Source organism: Cnephaeus nilssonii, assembly GCF_951640355.1.
Source record: "Cnephaeus nilssonii genome assembly, chromosome: 2".
Taxonomy (NCBI): Eukaryota; Metazoa; Chordata; class Mammalia; order Chiroptera; family Vespertilionidae; genus Cnephaeus; species Cnephaeus nilssonii.
Window position 1 is genome coordinate 58,988,134 of NC_137073.1, and position 18,931 is coordinate 59,007,064.

An 18,931-nucleotide genomic window follows, 5' to 3' on the forward strand; every position below is an offset into this window, starting at 1 on the left:
CTTGAGACTATGCTAAGTGAAATAAGTCAGTCAGAAAAAGCTAAGAACCATATGAATTCACTCATGTGGGATATAAAACTGAAACTCGTGAATACAAACAGCAGAGTGGTGATTGCCAGAGGGGGTCCTAATATATGGTGACAAAGAAGATTTGACTTTGGGCTGTGGGCACACAGTGCAATATACAAATCTTATCACATAAAAACCCACACCAGAAACCTATATGTTCATGTTGACCAATATCACCCCAGTAAATTTAATTAAAAAAAAAAAAAAAAAAAAGAATCTGCCATGGCTGGTTTGGCTCAGTGGATAGAGCAACACCCTGCGGACTAAAAGGTCCCGGGTTCGATTCCAATCAAGGGCACATGCCAGAGTTGCGGGCTTGATCCCCAGTAGGGGACGTGCAGGAGGCAGCCGATCAATGATTCTCTCTCATCATTGATGTTCCCATCTCTCTTCCTCTCCCTCTTTGAAATCAATATATATACTCTCTTAATAACTTTCAAATATTCCATATAGCAGTGTTGACTATAGTCATGTTATACATTACATCCTAGTACTATTTATCTTATAACTGGAATTTTGAACCTTTTGGCCACTTTCATCATATTCCTCCCACCTCTGGTAACTATAAATCTAATCTCTTTTTCTCCTAGTTGTTTTTTTTTTAAGCTTTCTTATATGAGAGCATACAGTATTTGCCTTTCTCTGTCTGACCTATTTCACTCAGCATAATGCCCTCAAAGTCCATGTCACAATGGCAGATTTCCTTCCTTTGTAATGGATGATAATATTCATATATATGTGTGTGTGTGTATATATATATATATATCAAACTTCTTTATCCATTCATCTGTTGATGGATGGACACTTAATTGTTTCCTTGTCTTGGCTATTATAAATGCTGCTGCAGTGAACATGGGGGTGCAGATATTTCTTTGACATAGTTATTTCAGGCATGCAGTTTTTAAAAATGATTTTAAGTTATTTTAGTTTCTAATTATCAGTCTCCTAATCAACAGTTATTGTATATTGTTGTATATTCTTAGATTTGCCACTACCTTTTGACCTTGTTTTTTCTAATTTTAATACTGAGGTGATTAAATTAGATGATTTTTCTGTTCTAAAATTCTGAGTTTTTATTACATACGTATAACATAACTTCACATAAATTCCTGTGCCCTGATATTTGACTTATTTAATAGCATATATTTTCTATTCATATTCTTTAATTTTTGAGTTGAATGGAAATATTCCTATAACAGAATTACAGGGAATGTATTGTGCTTTGTTTTTTTCCAGCTACTGGTGCTACAACAACCATCTATGCTGTTGAAGCAGATGGTGACCCAAATGCAGGATTTGAAAAAAACAAGGAACCAGGAGAAATCCAATATTTAATTAAATGGAAAGGATGGTCCCATATTCATAATACTTGGGAGACAGAAGAAACCCTTAAACAGCAGAATGTTAGAGGAATGAAAAAATTGGATAATTATAAGAAAAAAGATCAGGAAACAAAAAGATGGTAAATATGATATGTATTATTCTTAACATTTTTATAGATCTAAGATTATTACTCAGATTTTTATTAGCAAGGAGTACATTGTGAAGAATCAAAGGACAACCTAAAATAACTTACTTATGGAGAAATTTGTATTTGATCTTCTAAAAGTTCTTAGGAATAACCATACCTAAATTCTTGACAATAGTCACTAGTATGTCTCTCATATACTATAAATTTTTAAAATTAAAAATTAATTATGCTTTACTTTATTTCTGTTTTAGTTTCTTTATTACTTAAACTGGCTCACAAGATAAGTGGCAAAGTGGTAGATTTTGTGTTACTGATAGTTTTTTGGGGGACAGGTTATTTAGGCAAGATTTTGAAGCCCGTTCCTTGCTTTAATCTTTCAGGTTGAAAAATGCTTCTCCAGAAGATGTGGAATATTATAATTGCCAGCAAGAACTTACAGATGATCTGCATAAACAGTATCAAATAGTGGAGCGAATAATTGGTTAGTAATAAATGATTCTAATTAAACATCTGAAAAAAATCTTAAATTTACTGCTTACACATTAAACACAGTAGCTTGCTTTTACAAAATAATAGTGTTGTAAAAGAGATGATTAATTTTTACTTGTGTAGTTTTTAACAAGAATTATTCATTGGATAAGATTTAATGTAAAAAAACATCTGATTTATCTCACAGCTCATTCCAATCAAAAGTCAGCAGCTGGTTATCCTGATTATTATTGCAAATGGCAGGGCCTTCCATACTCAGAGTGCAGCTGGGAGGATGGTGCTCTCATTTCCAAAAAGTTTCAAGCATGTATAGATGAATATTTTAGCAGAAATCAGTCAAAAACCACTCCTTTTAAAGATTGCAAAGTGAGTATTGTTTGACGTTTTTAATTATTGAAAATGTATTTGTGCATCATAAGTATTACAAGTCCAGGTTAGTGTGTTGGATCCTGATTTTGGATAGGCTAAGAAAGAGAACTACTTGGTTGGTAGATATTATAGGAAATTATATTCCTCTATTTACTGTGTGATCTTAGACGTGGCACTGTCTTTTAGCTTTGGTGAGTAAAATTGTGTCAGAAAGATGATAAATTGTGGTAGTTGTGGTGAGTAAGTTTGGGGAAAAAAAATAGAGAACATCCCTTGGAAACTAAGTGTATATGATTGGTTTAAAAGGTAGCGAATATTTCCTTTGAAGGTAGGAAAGGAAAAGAGTCATGTACCTATAAGAGGGTATCCAGGCCTACCATGCCTAATATAAGATCTGTGTACTTTCAGTTATTATTAGTGATAGTTTTAGGGTCTAAGTACCACTGGAATTTCTTATTATAAGACTGAATTAAATTCATAATGGTAACTTAGAAATCAGAAATCAAATAGGAGGGTAAGCCAGTTTTATGGTTTATTTCTAGGTCAGGGCTTAGGAATGCTTAAAGTGAATGGATAACATAGCTTGAAATACACAAGACCCAAATATTTCATCAGGAACCTAGTTATCTTTAATTTTTCATTCAAAAGGAGGGCAAATGTTTCACTGCATATTCTTGTTATAGTAATAGAACATAATCTCCTTTAACTGAATCAGGTATATTTTGAATCATGGAATTTCTGAATTTGATTTGAGATGATATCTCAAAATTTATGGGAAAAGCTGAGATTTTTCATCCTTTAATATAATTTCTTACATGTAATAATTTTTTATATTAACATTTATTTCTACTAAAGGTATTAAAACAAAGGCCAAGATTTGTAGCCCTAAAGAAGCAGCCATCCTATATTGGGGGACATGAAGGTTTAGAATTAAGAGATTATCAACTGAATGGTTTAAACTGGCTTGCTCACTCTTGGTGCAAGTAAGTGTATTTTGAATCATCTATTCAATTTGAGAGGGTAAGAGTTTTACAGTTACAGGATTTGGAAAAGATTTCCCAACATAAAGGATGAGACCCTTTTAGTATTTATATGCAGGTCTTTGAATTTCTTGTACATAAACAATACTTATTACATACTAAGAAGAAAAAATAATGCTGTTTTTAGTTTAACCTGTCACAGTACTTAAGTTTTTATTCATCTTAAACTCAGAACATATATATTCCTATTCCACACTAGTCCTGGACTATTTCTCTTCTTCCCAGTTATTTCTAATATCCAGTTAGCCCTTCCATTATTTCCCCCCTCTCTCCCATGTCTACGGTTCCATTATTAGCACTATAAGGTGGCTCTAGGGTGCTTTTTTTTTTTAAACTTTACCATAGCTATAGTTTTTCCTGCTATATGTTCTTCTTACTTTTTACTTAATATATTCGAACTCTACCATTGGAAGATGGATTAAGTTTTTGGCTACATAGTTGATTAATTGGAAAATACTTTTAATTTCTAAGATTCTTCTGCCCTAAAATGGTAAACTCCCTCAGCTTCTTTTACACCTTTACATTTGTTATTTATAGCTAATAAAAGTGGTATATTGTATATAATACCTTTCAGATTAATTTTATTTAACTGGTCATATAAACGTATACATGGCTTATGTAAAAAGTTTCTTTGTAACTTTAAATCTTTATTGCATACATGATTTTTGTTTTTAATTTTGTAGAGGAAATAGTTGCATACTTGCCGATGAAATGGGCCTTGGAAAAACAATACAGACGATCTCATTTCTGAACTATTTGTTTCATGAACATCAATTATATGGACCTTTTCTATTAGTAGTACCACTCTCCACTCTCACTTCCTGGCAAAGGGAAATTCAGACATGGGCTTCTCAAATGAATGCTGTGGTTTATTTAGGTGACATTAACAGTAGAAACATGGTAAGTGGTGTCCACAAATTTATGAAATACAGGCTTCATACTTTTCTTTGAAGAGAAATATTTTATTTGTTTTTTGGTCTTAGTTTCTAGCATAGAACTTGCCAAAAAGTAAGTGCTCAGTACATTCTTAATTGGCTGTAATTAAAAATCAAATTTTGGTTTAATGTTACTTTATAGATTATTTTTTCTTTCTAATGGAAAATTTCAAATATACATGAAATCCAACAGAAGAGTATAATAAAACCTTCATGTGCCTATCTGCAGCTTCAAAATTTTAACTCATTGCCAGTTTTGTTTCATCTGTACCTCTTCCTGGTATTTTCCTCCCAATTATTGTGAAGCAAACCGCAGACATCATATTTCATCCATAAATGTTATTAAATGAGTTAATCACTAGTGTTGTGTTAGCTTTCTTCAGTGAAAAGTGAACAGTATTACAAGACATGTCTGCTTTATTTTATAGAAGATTTTGATACATTTTACTTGCATAGTTAACATAGCTGGTTAAACTATTTTATTTTATAACTTAAATTATTTTATTTTATAAACATATGTACATAATTTTTGTGTGTTTTGAATGGTTTTTATTTTAGGAATTCAAGTAAAGTTATACTTTTTAAAATGTGTATCTTAAAATTATCTTTAAAATTTCTTGATAGATAAGAACTCATGAATGGATGCATCCCCAGACCAAACGGTTAAAATTTAATATACTGTTGACAACTTATGAAATTTTATTGAAGGATAAGGTGTGTATTCCTATGTTTCTGTTTGATGGATATCAATTTTTTCTTTATAATATGTTGTGGATAGAATGAGATAGTAAATTAAGGGTCAGCATACTGTAGCCCTTGAACTAAGAAGAGTATTTACATTTTAAAAGGTTGTAAAAACAAAACAATATGCAACAGAGACTATACATTTGTCTGGAAAGCCTAAAATATTTCCCGCCTGGCTCTTTAAATAAAAGTTTGCCAATTCTTAACTTACATGAAACTAGTTTGGTGCACTGTCTGTTGATTTATAAGAGGAGGAAGGTAGGTAGCTAGCAGGATTGAACTATCACTGCATGTAGCACTGTGCTAAATGCTTTATAGCTATTGTTTCTTTATGGTTAATATCTCAAATAATTCTCATTTACTTTATACTGCTATCTCTATTTTATTGGAAAGAAAAATCAAGTCACAAAAGAATAATGAACTTACCTTAGGTCATACAACTATTAAGTAACAGAATAAGGCCTCTCTCTGATTTAAGTCAGACACGTGTTTATATGTGAGAAATGTATAGTTCTAGAAGCATATGATGAATTCTATAATTGGAGTAAGATACAGTTTCAAATTTGTATTATGTTTTCTCTAAGTTGACTATAAAGGCTTTTCCTGGACTGGGGTTAAACATCTCTTGTAAAAATTTTTAATGATACTAGTGTTTTTCTTTGTGGTTTTTTTTTCCGGTCTGTAAACTGATAAAAATGTTCACTTCATATGCTCTGTTTTCTAATGGCTAAATTGTTTGTGGAAGGAACTTTATTTTTCATGTTTAATTACTTGATTTGAGGATTCCAGTTAATCTTAAAATGATAAAATTTTCATTTGAAATTTGAGTTAGGTTTGGTTTTAATTTTAATTTGCCTCATTTTAATAATTAGAATTACAGTCAAATGAGAAGCATACGTTTGAATTAAATTTTTCTCTCAAAATATTAACTATATTTTTCTGTTCATTTTAAGGCATTCCTTGGTGGTCTAAATTGGGCATTTATAGGTGTAGATGAAGCACATCGATTAAAGAATGATGATTCTCTTCTGTATAAAACTTTAATAGACTTTAAGTCCAATCACCGTCTCCTTATCACTGGAACTCCTCTACAAAACTCCCTCAAAGAGCTCTGGTCTTTGCTTCATTTCATTATGCCAGAAAAGTAAGATAAATTGGGATATACAATATTAATGTTTTTATGCTAAGTTTAGCAGGAAGTAATAGTGTAATATTAAGGTCAGTAAGAGATTTTGTTGCCCTAAAACATTGGCCCACAGATTATTAAGAAGGGAAAAAAGGAAAATGGGCTATTTTATATTTGTAAGTGCTATTTTAATTTTCTCATTTTATAAATAAATTTGAGCCCATTTATAATAAAAGTTGATTTTCCCCATGTTCAGAATATACCTTGCTTAAAACACTCAAAACTGATTACCTTGCTAGTAATCCTATTTTCTAAATGAGGGAAAACTACACCAAATGTGTATAATAACTTTCTCAGGATCACATACATACTCTACCTGTAGTTTCAGAACTTTAAGATTATATCATTTGAGAAATATCTTAGTGATGATTACTCCATATTTGAAAAAACTTCATCTTTATTTAACTCAAGGATTTTCATAATATTTATAAAACAACTTATATTTTTATCTTTATGGCTATACTAGCGTTCCCGTTGCAGGAAAAATCCTGCAATAGGGTTTCCTGCTGCACTCTACCCCGCCCCGCCTCCGATCCTCCCTTGTCCCCCGGCCCGACTTCTCCGCCAGCCCGCCTGCCAGCCCGCCCCGCTCTCCTTCCTTCTCCCCCAGCCCCGCCACCGCTCCGCCCTTGTCCCCCGGCCCGCCTTCTCCGCCAGCCAGCCCGCCCCGCTCTCCTTCCTTCTCCCCCGGCCCCGCCTCCGCTCCGCCCTTCTCCTCCCCCCCCCCCCCCTTGCTTGCTTCTCCACAGCTTTGCTCCCTTCAGCATCTCTTGGCTTCTTTCTACGCTGTCTTGATATGCAAATTAGCCGCCATCTTTGTTGGGGTAATTTGCATACTCGTCCTGATTGGTTGGCGGGCGTGGCTTGGTTGGTGGGCGTGGCTTGGGTGTAGCGAAGGTGCGGTCAATTTGCATATTTGTCTATTATAAGGTAGGATAATGGACTTGTTGGGAAGGATAGTTATTAAAACTGAAATATTTTAGCTAATTTTTTCCTTTAAAAAAAATCATTTTTTTGTTTACATATGAATACCCTGAAAAAAATCTCATCTGCAATATGACTTTTTTTTTAGTGATTCTTCCATTTTCTTAACTTTGTAAGGTTTTCTTCCTGGGAAGATTTTGAAGAAGAGCATGGCAAAGGCAGAGAATATGGTTATGCAAGCCTCCACAAGGAACTTGAGCCGTTTCTGTTACGCAGAGTTAAGAAAGATGTGGAAAAATCACTTCCTGCTAAGGTTGAGCAGATTTTAAGAATGGAAATGAGTGCTTTACAGAAACAGTATTACAAGTAAGTTGTAAACTAAGCACATGATCTAAACATTTAATTATAAATAAGCCCCCTATACTTGTGACATTGAGGTGTCCCCATCCCCCCAATAGGGTCTTAAAACAATAATAATTCTTAAATCCTGTGGCATATTGGGGCAAAGAAAGATTTAATGGCATGTTCAGTGGCATCACCCATCATGGGTAATACAAGACTAAGTCATTAACCTTCTAACACATCATTAGTTTTCTATTTCATACTTTATAGAGGGTTCCTTTTCAGTGTTAGGATTCCATGGTATTGAGGCATTGTTATATAATTACTAGAGGCCCAGTGCACGGATTCGTGCACTGATGGGGTCTCTCAGCCTGTCCTGCGCTCTTTTGCAATCTGGGACCTCTCAGAGGATGTTAGAAAGCCAGTTTCGGCCTGATCCCTGCAGGCCAGGCCAAGGGACCCCACTGGTGCATGGATTGCACTGGGCTGGTTTCGGCTTGATCCCTGCAGGCCAGGCTGAGGAACCCCACCAGTGCACGAATCTGTGCACCGGGCCTCTAGTCTATATATATATATATAAAGCCAGTGACCAGAATGGTGTAACGACCAGAACGACTGGTCGCTATGACGCCCACTGCAGCCAGTGAACTGTCAGATAAGGGGGTGGGGCCACCCTCCAGTGGCAGCTCTGCCCGCTGGCCCCGCCCCTGCTCAGATCAGTCTCTCCCACCCCGATTGAGGGTTGGGCGGCCAGCCAAACCCCCCACGGCTCTTCCCCCCGGCCAGCCCTGCCCCTGATCACCTCCCCTGTACCCCAGTAGTGGGCAGGCCGGCTGGCCAGCCAACCTTCTGCAGCCCCCACCCCTTTGGCACTGCCCCTGATTCCCCCATCCCAATAGGGGGAGGGGCCAGCCAGCCAACCTCTTGAAGCCCCTCCTCCTGCCTAGCCGCTGACCCTTGATCGGTCCTCCCACCCCCCCAATCGGGGGCAAGGGCCTGCTGGCCATTCGCCTTCGGCCCCTCCCCCCAGCCAGCCTGGCCCTGATCTGGGCAGGCCAGCCGGGCAACCTCCCACTGTCCTCCTCCTCCTGACAGGCCCAGCCTGATCTGCCCCGATTGGGGCTCGGCCAGCCAGATCCCACCCATGCATGAATTCATGCACTGTGCCTCTAGTATGCATATAAGATCTTTGGTTAATCTCTTCCCGCCCTCCCCTCTCCCCTCTTGAGATTCATCAGTCTGTTCCATGTTTCCATGCCTATGGTTTCCACTCCTGTGTGGAGCATCTGCCCCCTGGTGGTCAGTGCATGTCATAGGTATCAGAGAGTCAGCTGGTCAGCTGGACATTTAGGCATATATACACACACACACACACACACACACACATATATATGTGTAAATATATATGTAAATATAAATATGGTAATTACATAATGGGCAGATAGAGGTAGAGGCCATAAAGAGAAATTTAGAAAAATATTTAGGTCTGCTTTTTTTAATATTAATAAATCATTTTGTATAAATCATGCATGTCAGATCTTATATAGTAATGAATTAAAAAATCTAATTGCATGAAACATCTATTTAAATATTTAATTGCATAAAATGTACTGCTACATGCATTTGAATTCTCAGAAACGTATTTTATGGTAAACTCTGTAAGTGCCGTACATTTAAAGAAATAAATTTATTGCATGAATTTTAGGTTTCTATTATGGAAAATTTCAAACATATACAAAAAGAGGTTAGTGTAATAAATTCCCATCATTCCACTTTGTTTTTTTCAACTCATCCAGTCTTTTATCTAGCCTCCTCAACTTCCCCCACCCCCTATCATTGTGAAGCAAATGAGAGAGATAACTGTTTTAAGTTCCTTTGAAGACTAACATTGTAAAAAGGAAGAAAATATAAGGTGATAGAAAACAAAGTGGTTCATGACGAGAAGAATTGTGTATAATTTGGAATAATAAAATAATCACCCATAATTTTTTCATAACTTGTGTATGTATTATGTAATTGTAATTTAGAGAAAGCATTGTGGCTAAAATAGGTATTCTCATGAGATTTCTTTTAGGTCTGTGCATGAGCTACCTATGGAGTGAAACTTATAGAAAGGTTAAGATAGACAATACAATTGACCATTTTTTAAGTACATATTTTGGGAAAGGATAAATACACTCTACTCAGCTATGTTACATTAAACCTTTATCATTTTTAATTAATGGTTCAGATAACAAGTTATCATTAGTCTTATGAATGAGGTCTATTAGTCTTGTGAACAAGATTTGGTCCATTATATGAAGCTGTTAACTTCCTAGTGGTAAAATTTTGCTTTGGTGCTTGATTTTTTTTTAATGATTTTAGAATTCATCCTGGTAATTGTCCTCTTCTAAACATCATTTTCATTTTTTTCTCTTTTTTTGGACAGATGGATATTAACTAGGAATTACAAAGCCCTCAGCAAAGGTTCCAAGGGCAGTACCTCAGGCTTTTTGAATATTATGATGGAGCTAAAGAAATGTTGTAATCACTGCTACCTCATTAAACCACCAGACAATAATGAATTCTATAATAAACAGGAGGCCTTACAAGTAAGAATTTTTAAATACTCTAATTTTGGTAAAACAAAATTTTAGAAATGTTTATTTCAGTTAAAACTGAAAATGGCTTTAATATGTTGGTTAGAAGTTCTCTTTGGCTAATGTATATCTAAGTAATGGTGTTTTTTATCTTTTAGTCTTTATTAACACATTTAAAATTATAATTTATCCAATTATTTTGATCATTTTTCTAAAAATGGATTTTTCTAATTATGAGCTGTTATAATTTATCCAGCAAATCTTATTGTATTCTTAATTGTGAAAAAAAATCACTAATAATGATTATGCTGAATATGTAATGATGGCAAATGGTAGTCTTAAGGATATCTTGACTTCAGATCTTACCCATCTCACTTCAGAAAGACAAATGAGAAGTGTGAACAAAGTAGTTGATATTCAGTCACAGTATTGCTTTGAAGTGCTAGGATCATGAAGTTCTACATGTATAAATTAGAATACATTTTCTTACTCTTTCAAAACCTTGGAATGCTTACTTCCAGTGTATTGTTTTTCAGCTTAGATTTTTGGGGAAATAGTGTAATAAATGGCAAATAGAGTGAGACTATGTCTCTTTTTTTTCTCTTGAAAATATAACAAAAACCTAGGTACCAAGTGGCAAGAAAATTTTTAGCCTAAAGCATAGGAGCAAAATGATAAAGGCCTTCCTAGAAGATTTCATAAACTGAAAACAAATTGTTTTCCAACTTTATGAAAATTTAAAATCTCAATTTAAAATTAAACTCGTGTTTAAGTGGTGGGGCATTTGTTTCATTTGATTAGTTATTTTAAAAATTGTAACAGTTGTAATTTATTGTTTCCTTAGCACTTAATCCGTAGTAGCGGAAAATTGATTCTTCTTGACAAGCTGTTAATTCGCCTAAGAGAAAGAGGCAATAGAGTTCTTATTTTTTCTCAAATGGTGCGGATGTTAGATATACTTGCAGAGTATTTGAAATATCGTCAATTCCCCTTTCAAGTAAGCATTTCGTTTTGTCATTTTTGTTTATTTAAATTTCATGGAATTCCTCAAAATATTCTTATAAACCTTTGAAATTCTTCTGTAAATGAAGATTTTTATGTAAACTACTTACCATTTAAGAAAATGTATGTTTTAAAATTCTGTGATCATTCCTTTTTCTTCTTGACCTTACATTTAACAGCAAAACAATTTTTCTTCAATTTTTATTTTCTTTCAATTCTGTATTTCTCTTCTGTGCTCAAATCTAAAGGAGCCAGCCTTATGTATTAGGCTTTAGCCTGAGGAATGAAAAGAGAGAGCACTCCTTGTCAGTGTTATCAGGACAGTTACAGATTTTGAAGATTTATGTGCTCATAATTATTCTAATGCATAATTTGCTGAGTAAAACTTGATGACCTTAGGGAAGATAGAGACTAAAATTGATTTATATTCTGTTTATTCAGTATTTACTTTGAAATTCAACATAATTAAAGCAAATATGGATGAGTGTTTAGTGTTAGAGTCAGGTGCTACTTCCAGAATTTTATATTTTATAATCTTAATCCAGTATATACAGCTAGTGAATTATGTGTATTTGGTTCAGGAAGTAGAATTATAATGATCAACCTCAACACACATAATCCCTGCTCGGTGTTTACAGCCTGGTGTGGGAGATAGACATTAAGCAGTTAATTACAAACAAATATAACATTACATCTTTGGTAAGTGCTATGAAGGACAGGTGTTTGGTGATATGAACATGGTTGAGAAATATGTAGTCATTTAAGGGAAGAAGTAAGAAAGAACACCATTCATTTAAAAAAAAATAGCTCTATTGAGGTGTAATTTTTGTTGCATACAGCTCATCCATTTAAAGTACATAATTCATTGGTTTTTAATATAATCGCATATATCCATCACCAGTCAATTGTAGAATGTTTTCACCACTTCAAAAAGAAACTGTACCCTTTAGCTATCACCATCTGTCTCCCCATTCCACCCCACATCATCACCCTCTGTCTCCTCATTCCACCCCACATCCCCACCCCATCTATATTGGTTTGTTTTTAGGGAAATTTTTATGTGTACATGGTCAAATAAAAATAGAGTACAGCTCTGGCTGGGTGGCTCATTGGGTTGGAGTGTACTGTGTACCAAAGGTTGCAGGTTTGATTCCCAGTCAGGGCACATACCTAAATTTTGGGTTCATTCCCCAGTTGGGTCACGTACGGGAGGCAACAGATTGATGTTTTTCTCTCCCCCCCTTCTAAAATCAATGAAAACATATCATCAGGTGAGGATTTAAAAAAGAAAGTATATATGCACACAGGAATACTGTGTGTGTGTGTGTGTGTGTGTGTGTGTGTGTGTGTGTGTGGTACAAAAGTATTTGTAAGCAACTGTTCTCTGCCCCTAATTACTTCTCCTTTCCAGATCACTTCCTAGAATCATTTTTAACTTTGTTTTGGTTTAGGTCGTACCTCAAAAAATGATATTCCACTATTTTTTAAAAGTATTTATTTATTTATTTATTTATTTATTTATTTATTACTTGTATTGATTTCAGAGGGGAATGGAGAGGGAGAGATAGAAACATCAATGATGAGAGAGAATATCATTGATTGGCTGCCTCCTGCACGCCCCCTACTGGGAATTGAGCGGGCAATTCGGACATGTGCCCTTGACCGGAATTGAACCAAGGACCCTTCAGTCTGCAGGCTGATGTTCTATCCACTGAGCAAAACCAGCCAGTGCAAAAGTTTTTCCTAATTGTAATTTTTAGTCAAAAAGAAACACTTTAAAATTTTATATTTATTTTGAACATCTATTGGTTAGCTAATGTTTAGTAAGCACTTAGTATTCAGGCACTGTGCTAAGTGTTTTACTGCATTCTCTCACTGAATCCTTTGTATTCTATTAAATAAATAGTACTCTTATGTTACTAAGGATGAAACTGACAAGAAGAAAAGCCGAATCACTTGTCCAAGCCACTCATTAATACTAAAATGTGGGCTGTTTGACCAGAGCCCCAAATCGGTGATTCTCAAACATTTACTAGAGGGCTTTTTCTGGAACTCCCTCAGAGCTTCATCAGTCTGGGATGGAGCTCAATAATTTGCATTTCTAAAATGTATTGCTTACATAGGGTCTCAGGCAGAATGACAACCTATGCTATTTACTATTCGGGGAAGCAGTCCTAGTGGTTAAGAGCACAGACTCCAGAAACATAATGCCTGGTCATTGTTTTACTGCCTAAAAGTACTTTCTACCCTTACAGTTTTAGCAAAAACAATGCTGAATTTTTATACATAATTTTATAATTTATTTTAATTCCTTTAAAAAATTTTTAAATTCTTTATATGTGGTATTTTAATGTGTTTTATTCTAGAGATTAGATGGATCAATAAAAGGGGAGTTGAGGAAACAAGCTCTAGATCATTTTAATGCTGAAGGATCAGAGGTATGGATGCTTTTAAAATTGTAAATTGTTTTATTCATTATTTTTGTCATACTTGTAGTTTTTAAAAAACATCTTATTGGTGGAACCAATTTGATTTGCAAGTCAGGTTTTTAAATTAATATTGTATGTTATAGAATGTTAATCTTTCTTAATAGTATTTCAGCATAAGACAGTTAATTGCTTTAAAGTAAATTAGCCCACTTTCATTGAAAAATTTTTTTTTAATTTGATGTTTATTTTTCCCATGTATAGCTATATTTTGGAATCTTATTTGGTTTTGTAGAGGTGCATATATTTTGTTACTATTTTTAAAAACTACCTTTCAGTTTTATTGGTAAGACACTTTTTAAGTTCAAAAAGTGAATAATAAAACTCTCATATTGATTATTTTGAATTATAATTTGGAAGAATTTAAAATTGTGCCTATTTATAATTCCTTACAGGATTTCTGCTTTTTGCTTTCCACAAGAGCTGGAGGTCTAGGAATTAATTTAGCCTCGGCTGACACTGTGGTTATATTTGATTCTGATTGGAATCCACAAAATGATCTTCAGGCGCAGGCTAGAGCTCATCGTATTGGGCAAAAGAAACAGGTATTTTTTATTCCCCTAATTATTATTTTTTTCCAGTTTGTTTTTAATCAGTGAAAACTTCACATGGGATGAGCTTCAGTCTATATTCCAATATTTGGGTACTTCAGATTAGCAAAACAAATCCTTTTCATTTCAATTTGTTTCATCATGCATATCTTCACAGGTGAATATTTATCGTCTAGTTACGAAGGGATCAGTGGAAGAGGATATTCTTGAAAGGGCCAAAAAGAAGATGGTTCTAGATCATCTTGTGATTCAAAGAATGGACACAACTGGAAAGACAGTGCTACATACAGGTTCTGCCCCCTCAAGGTAGTTACTTTACTGTAAAACTCATTTTAGAATCTTACTACATTCATTTTTTTAATGTTATATACTGTAAGCAGATCATTGAAGTACTATTTTTAGTGTAATATATATATTTTTTAAAGCATTGGACTAATTTCTAGTCAAAGACATAAATTCAATACCTGATTTTACCACTCTAGTTTTGTAATCTTAGGGGAAATCCCTTTAACATTTAGGCTTCAAGTTCTTTTCATTGTAAAATAAGTATACTACGATGCTTTACCTATCTAACTGTTATAAGGTGATTATGACAATAATTAATAAAGGTGCTTTAAAAATGTTAAATTTTTAACTGTGAATGTTAAGTGTTCTTATTTGGTTTTCCTGATTTTAGTTCTACTCCTTTCAATAAAGAAGAGTTGTCTGCCATTTTAAAATTTGGTGCTGAGGAACTTTTTAAGGAACCTGAAGGAGAAGAACAAGAGCCCCAGGTAAAAAAAACTTCAAAATGTGTTATCTATTTAAACTATATTTAACTACAAAGTACGTTTACTTTAAAATATGTTAAAGTATGTTTAAAGATTTTTTTCTAATTATAGGAAATGGATATCGATGAAATCTTGAAGAGGGCTGAAACTCATGAAAATGAACCAGGCCCTTTAACTGTGGGAGATGAATTGCTTTCCCAGTTCAAGGTAAATTTTCTTTAAAATATTTCTTTACTGTTATATAAATTGAGAGAAACAGACTTAATTTCTTAATATATTTTGTTTTAAATTTTGCATAAAATTATTTTTTTCTTATTCTGACAAACCAGTAGCTAATTTGAAAGGGAACAAATCATTTATGAATAGTTAAGTTTAGTAGAGTGGGGAGGGATACTATTTCCTTAAATTAGCACCTAGAACAGTGCTCAGCCAATAGCATGTCCTCAAATATTTTGGTAAAAGAATGACTGTGGTCCCTTTTTTAGATTTCCATGGCTAAGTCTTTTATCTGATTTTTATTGGAGCAGTTTTAGACATCAGGTTAATTTAAGCATTAACACAACTAAGAAACTTGAAATCAGTCAAAGTAAGCTGTAATCTCCTATTAATACTTATACTCTTGGGTTGATGAGGGCTAAAAGGCTGCCAGGAATCCTAAAGCAATGTAAGTCAACTGATCTCATCCTATATAATAAAAGTCTAATATGCTGAGTGTCTGGTCATCTGATCGGCCATTCAACCAACCAAAGAGTAAGCCTATCTAATAAAGAGGGAATATTCTAATTGACCTTCATGCCATCACAAAGGAAGGAATATGCTAATTGACTGTCCCGCCCTCAAAGACGGTGGCGCCCATAGCCAATAAGGAGTGAATATGCTAATTGACTGCCACACCCTCAAATATGGCGGCGCCCAACCACCCAGGGCCACCTGAGGCTCAGGTAACCAGGGCTAGCCGAGGCTTGCACTGCTGGCAGTGGCAGCAGCAGAGGTATGATGGGGACATCGCCTTCCCCTGATTGCCAGGTCGAATCCTGCCCCTGAGGGCTCCCAGACTGTGAGAGGGGGCAGGCCGGGCTGAGGGGGACCCCCCCCCCAAGTGCATGAATTTTCATGCACTGGGCCTCTAGTATGCTAATGATATGCTAATGCCGCTTAACTACTTGCTATGACGTGCTGTGACCACCAGGGGGCAGACAGCTGACCAGTCGCTATGACATGCACTGACCACCAGGGGGCAGATGCTCCGACCTGTAGGTTAGTTTGCTGCTGGGGTCCGGCTGATTGGGACTGAGCTAGATGGGCCGGACACATCCTAGAGCCCTCCAGCTGGCCAACCTCCTGCGTCCCTCCCCAGCCCCGATTGTGCACTGGTGGGGTCCCTCGGCCTGGCCTGTGCCCTCTCGCAATCTGGGACCCCTTGGGGGATGTCGGAGAGCTGGTTTCGGCCTGATCCCGCAGACCAGGCCGAGGGACCCCATTGGTGCACGAATTCGTGCACTGGGCCTCTAGTAGAGTAAAAAGTAAGTTGTGCACCAATTAACCTATATAATAAAAGGCTAATATGTAAATTGACCAAACAGTGGAACGACTGGTCACTATGATGTGCACTGATCACCAGGGGGCAGACACTCAACACAGGAGCTGCCCCCTAGTGGTCAGTGCACTCCAACAGGGAGAGTGCCACTCAGCCAGAAGCCCTGAGCCGGGCTCATGGCTGGCAAGTGTAGCAGTGGCAGTGCAGGAGCCTCTTCCACCTCTGTGGCGGCACTAAGGATGTCCTAAGCCGCCAGTCGGACATCCCCTGAGGGCTCCTGGACTGCGAGAAGGCGCAGGCTGGGCTGAGGGACATCCCCTCCCCCACCCACCCCCCGAGTGCATGAATTTTGTGCACCGGGCCTCTAGTATAAAAAAGCAGGTTCCTCTGTGTTCTAGCTAGTGTCTATGAACTGAAGTTTTTAAGGATCAGTTCAGTTTGTCATTTGTTCACTCAACAATATATTGAGTACCTGCAATGTAATGTGCCATGTTCAGGGACACAACAGTGAATACAAACTTACGTAATTAATTGTTCACTCTGCTGCACAGTAGAGGATGTACTGTATTGAGGAAAGAATTAAGCAGGGAGATAAGTTTGAAGATTATTTCAGTAATTATGAGAAGTGAATGTTTCTGAAACTTGCACTGACTCTGGCTACAGTCTAATTAACTTTTTCTTTACATAAAGATACACTATTTGCTTTTTTATTTTGAATAATTGAAAAATTGGAAAAAGTCACTGATAAATTAACTAGAGTATAAATTTATATGAGACTGGTTTTTATTTTTATACCAGTGATTTGATAACTCACACAAAGCTGGCTTTAAATAATAGACATGAGAAAATAAACACTGTTTTCAGCCTCATTCCTTATAGAGAATAAGCATAGTTTTCTTGTCTTCATCCAGTTATCTATAAATTTTAATGTACTAATATTGGCAATTAGCTTTAATGAGTACTTTCTTATACCAGACAGCACAGTTCTTTAAATATAGAATCTTATTTAAACCGCACAAAAGTTATTGTACTATTGCTATTTTGTTTTAGAGATGAAAAACTAGGGGTTGGGGAACCTAAATAAAGTTAGTGTCTCGGGGCTCCTGTAGCTTGTCAGTAGCTCTTGAGGTACTATTTTTATGAAAATAAAAATAAGAATATTGGATTGTTCTATAGCAGTTAGTAGTTAATGGACTAGTGTGGTAATTCCTGCAGAAGGCAATTTAGCATGTTGCTAATATAAATTACTTTATTATTCTCTTAACCTTCTCTAGTTCTGTTGTAAGTTTTATTGAATAGCAGGACAAAAGAGAATCATTCCTGAAAAAGAATTCTTAGAAGTCATTTGGTTTGATCTACTTTGACCTAATAAAGAAATAAACTTAGATAGTTTAGCATTCAGCATTCATACTTGGTTCACTTCATAGTCATATTCATTATCCTTTTATGCCACTTCCTCCTCCAAAAAAATGAAAAATAAAATTTAAATGTGAGTTGTTTTTTAATGCTTACTCTGTTAATATTCTGGAATTCATTAGGTTGCCAACTTTTCAAACATGGATGAGGATGACATTGAGTTGGAACCTGAACGAAATTCAAAGAATTGGGAAGAAATCATTCCAGAAGATCAGAGAAGACGATTAGAAGAGGAAGAAAGACAAAAAGAACTTGAAGAAATTTATATGCTTCCAAGAATGAGAAACTGTGCTAAGCAGGTGACTTTTTAATTTTAAAGATATTTTTATAATGAAAGAATATTCACATCAGGATTGATCTTTTTTCTGTTAATGAAAGATATTGGTCTATAGTTTTCATTTAATGTCTTCATCTGATTTGATAATGCTTCATAAATTGAGTTGAAGAGTGTTCCCTCCTACTATTTTTGGTAAGAGTTGTGTAAATTGTTAATATTTCTTAATTAAATGTTTTGTAGTATTTTTCAGGGAAACTGTCTAGGCCTGGAGTTTTCTTTGTTAGAAGAATTTTAAACTATAACTTCAGTTTCTTTTCTAAATATGAATTATTCAGAATATCTTTTTCTTAAGTGAATTTGGTAGTGTGTTTCTTTCAAGAGATCGGTCCATTTTATCCAAGTTGTTTAATTTATGGGCATAAAGTTATTCATAATATCCTTTGTTATCCTTCTAGTGTCTATAAGATATTCCCCTCTCTTCTTAATACTGCTAAATATTTTCATGATCATTCTAGGTAGAGGTTTATTTTATTTATCTTTTCAAAGGACTACCTTTTGGTATATTGATTTTCTGTTTTAAGTTTTATTGATTTCTGCTCTTTATTATTTATCCTTTTTTTTTTTTTTTGCTTTAATTTGCTCTTTTTTTTTCTGTCTTAAGATATAAGCTTAGACCATTGCATCAAGACCTTCCTTTCCTAATATTAGCTTTTAATGCTACAAGTTGCCCCAAAGTACTGCTTT

At 35.2% G+C, this 18,931-nt stretch overlaps 1 protein-coding gene across 2 annotated transcripts in view; it reads left to right on the top strand.

The window, feature by feature from the left end:
* Positions 1-18,931, top strand: part of CHD1 (chromodomain helicase DNA binding protein 1) — an 80,712-nt gene that overhangs the window by 33,397 nt on the left and 28,384 nt on the right. For both annotated transcript variants that reach the window (XM_079760317.1, XM_079760318.1), the window contains exons 8-23: positions 1,306-1,531; positions 1,921-2,021; positions 2,217-2,395; positions 3,254-3,381; positions 4,122-4,338; positions 4,998-5,087; positions 6,071-6,261; positions 7,405-7,593; positions 9,998-10,160; positions 10,993-11,145; positions 13,517-13,588; positions 14,032-14,181; positions 14,345-14,493; positions 14,864-14,960; positions 15,069-15,164; positions 18,033-18,209. In XM_079760317.1, the coding sequence (XP_079616443.1) occupies positions 1,306-1,531; positions 1,921-2,021; positions 2,217-2,395; positions 3,254-3,381; positions 4,122-4,338; positions 4,998-5,087; positions 6,071-6,261; positions 7,405-7,593; positions 9,998-10,160; positions 10,993-11,145; positions 13,517-13,588; positions 14,032-14,181; positions 14,345-14,493; positions 14,864-14,960; positions 15,069-15,164; positions 18,033-18,209 (2,378 nt within the window). The remainder of the gene's footprint in view (positions 1-1,305; positions 1,532-1,920; positions 2,022-2,216; positions 2,396-3,253; positions 3,382-4,121; positions 4,339-4,997; positions 5,088-6,070; positions 6,262-7,404; positions 7,594-9,997; positions 10,161-10,992; positions 11,146-13,516; positions 13,589-14,031; positions 14,182-14,344; positions 14,494-14,863; positions 14,961-15,068; positions 15,165-18,032; positions 18,210-18,931) is intronic.